Consider the following 8,928-nt stretch of genomic DNA (forward strand, 5'->3'; position numbering starts at 1 on the left):
CACACATATATATATATATATACACACACATACATACATATATGTATGCATGTATGTATGTGTGTATGTATGTGTGTGTATATATGTATGTATATATGTGTATATATATATACACACACATACATACACACATACATACATACATACATATATATATGTATGTATGTGTGTATATATACATATATATATGTATGTGTGTATATATACATATATATATGTATGTATGTGTGTATATAACACATATATATATTCGAGCCAATTTGAGCCAAAAACAAATGAACAAACTTTTGTTTGTGCTCGACTTGTTTACATTTCGAGCTTAAAATTTTGTTCGTGTTCAACTCGTTAGGCTTAACGATTGAGCCAAACACGAGCTACTTAACGAGCCGAATGTGAGCTGTTCGTGAACAACGAACCAATATGACAACCTAGCTACCTCCTTATAGGACCTTGACTCCACTTCGGGCGACATCCCCAACATGACCCCTCCTCTGAATGAAGGAGTAAAGTACACAATTAGACATGCTCTCTCATATGTCTCTTTTCGCAGTTTATCATTGACCTACGAGCATTTGCTAGTGCCCCAATGAACCATCAGATCCTAGCTATAATTGAGGTTGCTCCTGTTGATCCAGCTTGGAAAACGACAGTAATGGAGGAGATAAATGCCCTCCGACGGATTCAATGTGAGTTGATTTTTCAAAGGTAAGAAAGTTGTGTGGTGTTGATGAATTTTCAGCACCAAGTTCAACTCAGATGGATCTTTCGGACACAACAAGACACGATTGATCGTCAAAGGTTATTCACAGATCAATGAAGTTGACTATGATGATATATTTGTTTCAGTGACCAAGTCAAACACTATTTGAGTCATGTTATTCCTTGTGGTGAATCTGGATTAAGTGCATTCTTAAATAGATTGCTTACAAAAGAGGTGGACATGTCTCTCCCTCCTGACTTGGACTCCACTTTCTTCAGAGGGCGGGCATGCAGGTTGCGAAAGTCTCACTATTCTTTAAAGCAGTTCCCAAGGCTCTGTTTGACAAGTTCACAAAGGTGGTCGTGGGCCATGATTTTATTCTGGCTCAATCAGATCACACTCTCTTCTTCTGACTTTCCTCTAATGGCTAGTAGCTAACCTTATTGTTTATGTTGAAGATATTGTTCTTAGAGGTAACAATCTTCCAACATTGGAGTACTTAAAAAACTTCTTGCTTTGTCCTTGAAATGCATGAATTGAAATTTTTTCGGTACTTCTTAGGCATGAAAGTGATTTGGTCATCTCGGGGCATGTCTGTCTCTGCGCAATGTGTGTTTGATTTCTTGACAGAGAACATTGTTCTTCTATGCAAACCTGTGGCTATTCCTATGGGTCCCATTGAAGAAGTATCTGACATTCCCAATGTTATGCATGTCAAAACTCATTTACCTCGCCCATACTTGCCTCAACATATCAACGCTGTTGGTATAGCGAGTCAATTTACGCACGAACTCTATGAGCACTATCTCGAAGCTGCCCACCTGATTCTTCATTGTTTAAAAGATACATTGGGCTCAGGTTTGTTTTTCTCTCGTTGAACCTCTCGTTTTATTGTTGTTTAAACAAATGTTGATTTGGTTTGGTCGGTTCATGATCGACGTTCCACCTCGAGTTACTGCTTATTTCTATGGGAAATCCTTGTCGCGTGTAAAAACAAAATATAGTTTGTGATTGCCCGGAGTAGTGCTTAAGATGAATTCTAGTCCATGTCCTTGGGGATCTGTGAAACTCTCTGGTTACGCATAATGCTCTGTGAACTTCGAATGTCAACTTCCATCATGCTGTAACAATTCTGTGTTAATAAGACCTTCATCAGTATTGCTCACATTCCACTCCCGCATCATCATAATAAACACGTGGAGATGAACAAACAATTCATTGAGAAAAAAGGTCGAGCCTGGAGAAATTTGTGTTCCTTTTGTATTCTTCAATGGTCAACTAGCAGATATTCTCACCAAGAATCTTCCGCATCCTTTGTTTGATGACATCAAATTCAAGTTAAACATAACTGACATCTCTGTCTAATTTGAGGGGGAGTATTAGATTTATAATGATAATCCCTAGTTGTTATTACTTATTGTTATTCATTATTACTTATTATTACTTGTTATTATCTTTGTTCCTTCATTATGTATTTCCTATTTTGTTTTATTTTGTTTTATTTTTTCCTTTATTGTGGCGATTATAATTAGGTTTAAAGTCCCATCTTCCATCAATAAATTTATGCCGCTCTAGTCACAAAATTCAACATAAATAATTAGCACATGTGATGATTTAAATTTAGGGGTTTTTACACATGAAGGTCCCCAAACTATACAATTTACAGCTAAAGGCACTAAAATATTTAATTTATGCCTGAAAGACTTGGTCATGACTCTGTCTTTCTTTGCGGAATTTTGTTCCGTGCAATCCCCACTATAATTCAAATTTGCTGATGGATCACCGCCGACAGAGACAAGGAAAGTGGAAAATTTAGCTTCAGCAACTGAAGGGGAAGGGGATTTAGATGGCGACGATAGAGTTGAAATGAACAAATTGGAGACTGTAATAGAAGTGGTTGGAGTGAACCTTTGTTCTTCGATAGAGGAGGATTTTGATGGCTTTAGGGTGGATGATGATTCGCCTTACCGATCGAATTCGACTGCTGGAGAGTAGAGGATTTGCAAAATGAAAGAGAATGTAATTGGAGAAACTTCAGTTTGTTTGCTAAAAAAGTTATCACCTCCGAATGAATGCAGATAGAGGGACACCGACTGTTATGGTGTGAAGAGGGTTAGAGCAACATCGCCGGCGGTCCGACCAAGAGGAAGCCATCAGGTTCGCCACCGCGCTCCCTGCTTTGACCCTGGCTTCTGCCTTCGAGTACGAGATGGGGACGGGGAGAAAAGCCGAATGCGGGGTTCGTGGAAGATTTCTTCAATCTCTCTCGTCTCATTGCTATGCAGATCGTCGTTATTTTGTACACCGCCGGCGTTGTTCCATCGGCATGGAGTCATGACAGAGTCCTTCGGGTGTAAATTAAATGTTGTGGGGCCTTTAGTTGTAAATTTCATAGTTTGGAGACCCCTCAAATTTAATAGCACTCATTTGTAAAAACTCAAGTTTGCATAGAAAATGCTGAGTTTGGAAACTCTAATTATTGGAGATGAAGCGATCAATGGTAAATTTTATTGTCAAAAGGTTATGAGTAGCGCGTGAGGAGGAACTTGAGTGATTCCAATATAGTAATGTGAATCCAACGTGAATAATTGACATTGAGGCCCTATGTTGAGATAGTGCAAATATTTTTTTTGGATAGAGAAATCAGTAGAAATAATTTGTGGAGGTCAATAAGAGCATGTACTTCGGATTAGTTGATGAAGCTTGAATGGAGTAAAAACGAAATTCATTGGCACTATCTTTATTAGAGAATATAGGTACACATTGCAAATGTGAACACATCTTGTGGGAGAGAAGAGAAAGTATCAGAGCGCATGGTGCCAGTAATCGTTTTTGTGCAGCTCTCCTATGTATGTTTCCATTTTACCGATCAAAATTTCTCTTGTGCAAAGGAGATGTAGTGTTCTTGATTTCCGAAAGTATAGAGAGGCTTGAGTGTGCTGTAATTTGTACAATTCTATTTTGTTCATAGTGGATTTCTTTTTTTTTTATGAGGCTTCATGGTTTCTTCTCGTTCTTGGGTTTTTCTTTGCTAAATCTTAGCGATCTTTGTAATTTTCTGTGATTTCTTGTTTTGTGCGCTTCTGTTTTGAGTTTTGTTTTGGATCTCTCGAATCAATTTTTGTTTCTCTCGCAAAAATGAGTTCACGTTATTGAGCATAGGTGATGTTTAACTGATTGATCATGGCTGCAGGGTGATTTGGGTGAAGAATTGTCTATAGTACGAGGGATAGATAAAGAATCCATGTATGAAATGCACCACATGATAGGCTCTAAATTTTATCGGTGTGATAGAGATGATGGTAATAGAAGGTTAGCTACAGCATTGTGCAAACAAATTGTGGAGTCATGAAAGAAGGTTTATTGAGATGAACAGGTGAATTTTATGGAGGGAGGAATCAAAATATGGTGTAGGCGGGTTACAATCAGAGGGAGGTGTTAAGAGTGTGTCACCTAAGATTAGAAGTTTGATGAGTGCGGCATCAGCGGTAAGATTTTGGAGAAAGATCGGAAGGATGATAGGTCATGACTAGGATATAATGCTAGAATGGATAGAATTGGAAATGACTGTGTTTATTCAATTTTTGGATAATGCAAATAAACAAGATTTTAGAAAAAGAGAACAATAAGCGGAGATATATGAAAATCAGATATTTTCAACAGTGAGGAAATAGAATACTAATGAATAATATTAATTCCTATTATAGATTATTAGTACATTATATTTTATATTTCTTAATATAGACTATTTATGGAATTTGTAATTGAAAAGCATCTTTAGATTTGTTTCCCTGAGGATGTTTATGTTTATCAGATCATCAGTAAGGATGGAGTTGTCCTCTTAAAAGATAATTTTCAAGGCGGTGCAACCTGGGCATTTGAAGTTGGTTCTCAACCCATGACATGTCCGATCATAGTCGAGGATCTTAATCCACCTCGTGAAATGCTCGTGGAGGTAAAATTTTCTAAACCATTAATAATATTCCGCTACAAATACGCCAATTTCAACAACCTGTAGTAGATTTTCTCATATGACTACTTTCTTTTCCAGATGCTTTGCGAGGAGCGAGGAGTCTTTTTGGAGATAGCTGATTTAATCAGAGGCTTGGGTCTGACCATCCTGAAGGGAGTGATGGAAGCTCGCAAAAACAAAGTTTGGGCACGCTTTGCAGTGGAAGTAAATATCAGTCTTCACCTTTAGCACTCATTTCAAGTTTTAAGTGACCCTGGCTTAAGAATACTAAACCTTTTTTTCCCCTTCTATTTTTCTTGAATAGGCAAACAGGGATGTGACAAGAATGGAGATTTTTCTATCACTTGTTCGCTCGCTAGAACCAGTTCATAACAGTTCATATCCAGTTTATAACTGCAACATGCCTAATAAACTTATCTGATCCTTTTCAATGAGCTGTTTGATTTTGATTTTGCCTCTTCTTCTAGTTCAGGGAATGCTGAGAGCAGGTCTCGGCATTGACTGCTATGACTGGCATTCCCATGGTTTCCTTGGATGCTAGCGCTGTAATTAGGGCTGTTAATGGTGTGTAAGCTTATTTTGTAGAATTGCTAGTGCTTGTTTTTTTTTTTGTTTTCTTTCTCCTTTTTGTTTTGTCCAATTTGGTTTCAGCTTCTGGGATGATTCCCTTTGGATTATATGATGTATTGTGTTAGTGATATGGAATGTGGTGGCTGGTTGAACAAAATGTAAATGTGAAATCCGACAGGTGCAGTTTGTGTTTTGTTGTTTCTAATGCTAGGGTATTTTATTATAGTTTTTATTAGAATGTTGCTTAATTTAAGTAATTTTATGCGTAAATATAAAACTTATTTATTATCATCTTAGATTAAAAAAATTCTAGAAATTTATTTTAAATACATTATTTTAAGCCTATTTATATTTAATTTCAATTTTTATAAATAATTGTAAGGGAAGAGTTGGACGGATGAGACATAAATCAATGCCGCCCGTCATTTAAAGGGCGGATCGGCTTTCGGTTTGAGCATCTTTTTTTTAAATTTTTGGGGAATTATATGTTACTATCTAACAATAAATTCATGTAGTTATATACCTGACACTCAAGTTTTATATGCATGGCCCCAGATATGCAAGAAAATCTGTATTTCAAAAAAGGTGGTATTTTTTAAGTTATAGGAAAGCTTTGGGTGCCATAAATGTAAAATGCAAAGTTTAGGTGGAAGATGTAAAAAATACGAGAATTGGATGGTATGTGTTTTTACGGCACTCCATTTTTTTTTTTTTTTTTTTTTTTTTTTTTTTTTTTCATTCAATTTTGTTGTTTATTTATCTCATCATTCAATATTAGTTTTGTTTGTGTTTTGCTCGACATTTTTGTATACTTTCAAGAATGCGTTTTTATGTACTGTATTGCTGTGCTTGCCTGCAAGTATGACTTCAGATTAGATCCTCATTGGATGTAGGTTATTGCTTACATCAATCAATAAATTATGATCTTGGTATTACTATTTGGTGTTTCCCTTTTACTATGTGTAGTTTCTTGTAATCATTTTCTGCATAAAAGGTTAGGTTTTATAAGAATTGGTTTTACGGTAGAATAGGGTGATTGTTTAGAGGTTTTCAAAAAGTCTTTTGGGTAATGGAAGAAATAAATTAAGTTTTGTTACTGTGATATACTTATTCTTGAAGAGAACACTACTGATTCGAGTAAATTGGTTATATATTTCAGTGTTATGACAGATCTTAATTTTATATGGCTCAAATTTTTAGTTGCTTGCCATCTTTGAATCTATTCATGCGGTTATAGGTTGGCTACATTTACATGTCATTGGTAGCTCAGTATGCAAGTTGTAAGCTGTAACTGCTGTTATTGAAGCTACTTAAGTTGAACATTCATTTTTATTCACAATTGGAATGATATTAGTGCAAGGTTTGTCTTCTTTGTCTTCCTTTATGATTATCCGTGCTCACTATTAAGTTAGTTGGACATCTGAATTTTTGAATTGTTTCGAAGTGAAATTTAGTTTCAAAAGTATCAAATATGTCGCTCTTACAGTTCTGTTTTAAACAGTTTTACCAAACAGTGACAGCTTGGTCATTTTATCAGAAGCACCTGCCACAAAGTTGTTTTCACACAGCTGCACCAAACAGAGCCTTTTCTCGTAGCAGTTTTCCCGCAGCAGCTTCCTGGGGCAACGCAGCTATAGCCGAAAAGCTGAAAAGTTGCAGCTGCGCCAAACAGAACCTAAGTGCTGCATGTAGGGCTGTCAAAAAGCTCGTTGTTCGCGAACATTTCGCGTTCGGTTCGTCAATGAGTTCGTGCTCGATTCGTTCGTGAAAAGTAGAGAATTAAAAGCTTTCGCATGGAAAACCCGAAAAGAGAAAAAACTATGAGATTTATCTTAATTAGAACAGTTCACTATAAGTTGATGAATACACGCACAAGCCCTTATCTCACAGCTGGGAAAAAATTACACAGTTCTTTGAAGTACAATGGTTAATTGCAGATGGATTCGTTGTACAATGTTCGGGAGCAATTGTTGTTGGAAGTAGTTGACGACTCTTCAGTGCACTGTGTTTTCGAGGTGCATCGTTGCATAGTGTTCTGGATGATGCATTGCTCTATCAGGTACATCATTACTCTGTGACATTAGCATTTACTCTACAATGTGGTTCGTTACTCCGTAACGTTAGTGTTTACTCTGCACAGTGCTTCGTTACTTCGCAGCGTACATCACAACTCTATGAGGGCTTCATTGTAATGAGAATGGGGAGGCCAACGATGGTCAGTGGGCAGAGGTCAACGACGATTGATGATTATGGGAGCGAGAAGCGTTCGTCGGGTTTCGATTCGAGATGAAACTTGACTTCTACTCCTCGAACTAGCTCCAAGTCTAGTTTTTCCTCCAGTTTAAGGTCTAGGCCTACTTTCATGAAGAAGATTAGACTCAATTTATAGAGTATGTGTGGCCTTTCAACAAATAAGGAACGAATCAAGATTAATTTATCAAACGATCTAGAGAGACTTTGTTGATTGGATGACAGTTTGTGGATATTTAAGTGCCTTAACAATGTCAAAATTGAGTGATCTTGGGTTTGTTGTGTTCGTCTTGTCGAGACGCTCGATTTAAATATAAACATGTCGAATTTGGAATTAATTTGACTTTCTAATAGGTCACCTAAAGATTTCAATAGTGATTTACATACTTCATTTGAACTTGATTTTGCTTGAATTGAACAAATTATAGCGTCATTGGGCCGTCTCATCGTGTTGGTTAGTTTGACTATAAGTTTGATAAAATTGGAGTTTTGGATGATTTTCAATTTGAGTTTGAATATTTTTCGTCAATTAAAATGCTTTGAGATTCACGCTAATTACCTCGAGATTCATATTGAATGATTAAATTTATTGATGATGTATCATATTGAATGACGAAACTTGACTTCTACTCCTCGAACTAGCTCTAAGTCTAGTTTTTCCTCCAGTTTAAGGTCTAGGCCTACTTTCATGAAGAAGATTAGACTCAATTTATAGAGTATGTGTGGCCTTTCAACAAATAAGGAACGAATCAAGATTAATTTATCAAACGATCTAGAGAGACTTTGTTGATTGGATGACAGTTTGTGGATATTTAAGTGCCTTAACAATGTCAAAATTGAGTGATCTTGGGATTGTTGTGTTCGTCTTGTCGAGATACTCAATTTAAGTATAAACATGTCGGATTTGGAATCAATTTGACTTTCTAATAGGTCACCTAAAGATTTCAATAGTGATTTACATACTTCATTTGAACTTGATTTTGCTTGAATTGAACAAATTATAGCGTCATTGGGCCGTCTCATCGTGTTGGTTAGTTTGACTATAAGTTTGATAAAATTGGAGTTTTGGATGGTTTTCAATTTGAGTTTGACTATTTTTCGTTAATTAAAATGCTTTGAGATTCACGCTAATTGTCTCAAGATTTATAATGGACATATTTTGACAAAGAAAACTAAATTATTAAACTAACCATCACTAAGAAAAGAACTATATTATTTAACCTGTGACAAGTAGTAACACAAGCATTCATTGCGGATCAGAGTTATGGACTTCTAAGGAACTTTCATTGTAGATCAGATTTTCGCAGTTTTCATAAAGACAATTATATATAAAAAACAAGTTAGATTGAAAATTCTCAATCAACAACAGTTCAAGTAACCATGTCTTCTCATAAACTGTTCAAATAAGCATATACCAAATACTAAAAAACTTCAT

The 8,928-nt window shown here is 36.1% G+C and overlaps 1 protein-coding gene across 2 annotated transcripts in view; it reads left to right on the forward strand.

Annotated features, from left to right (window-relative positions):
• LOC110019496 (transcription factor LHW-like) overlaps positions 1-5,400 on the forward strand; it is a 15,815-nt gene extending 10,415 nt beyond the window's left edge. For both annotated transcript variants that reach the window (XM_020717169.1, XM_020717170.1), the window contains 3 exons: positions 4,515-4,655; positions 4,752-4,877; positions 4,978-5,400. In XM_020717169.1, coding sequence (XP_020572828.1) covers positions 4,515-4,655; positions 4,752-4,877; positions 4,978-5,094 — 384 coding nt within the window. In that variant the 3' untranslated portion in view covers positions 5,095-5,400. The remainder of the gene's footprint in view (positions 1-4,514; positions 4,656-4,751; positions 4,878-4,977) is intronic.
• The last annotated feature ends 3,528 nt before the right edge of the window (positions 5,401-8,928 follow it).

Source organism: Phalaenopsis equestris, unplaced genomic scaffold (genome assembly GCF_001263595.1).
Source record: "Phalaenopsis equestris unplaced genomic scaffold, ASM126359v1 Scaffold000060, whole genome shotgun sequence".
Lineage (NCBI taxonomy): Eukaryota > Viridiplantae > Streptophyta > Magnoliopsida > Asparagales > Orchidaceae > Phalaenopsis > Phalaenopsis equestris.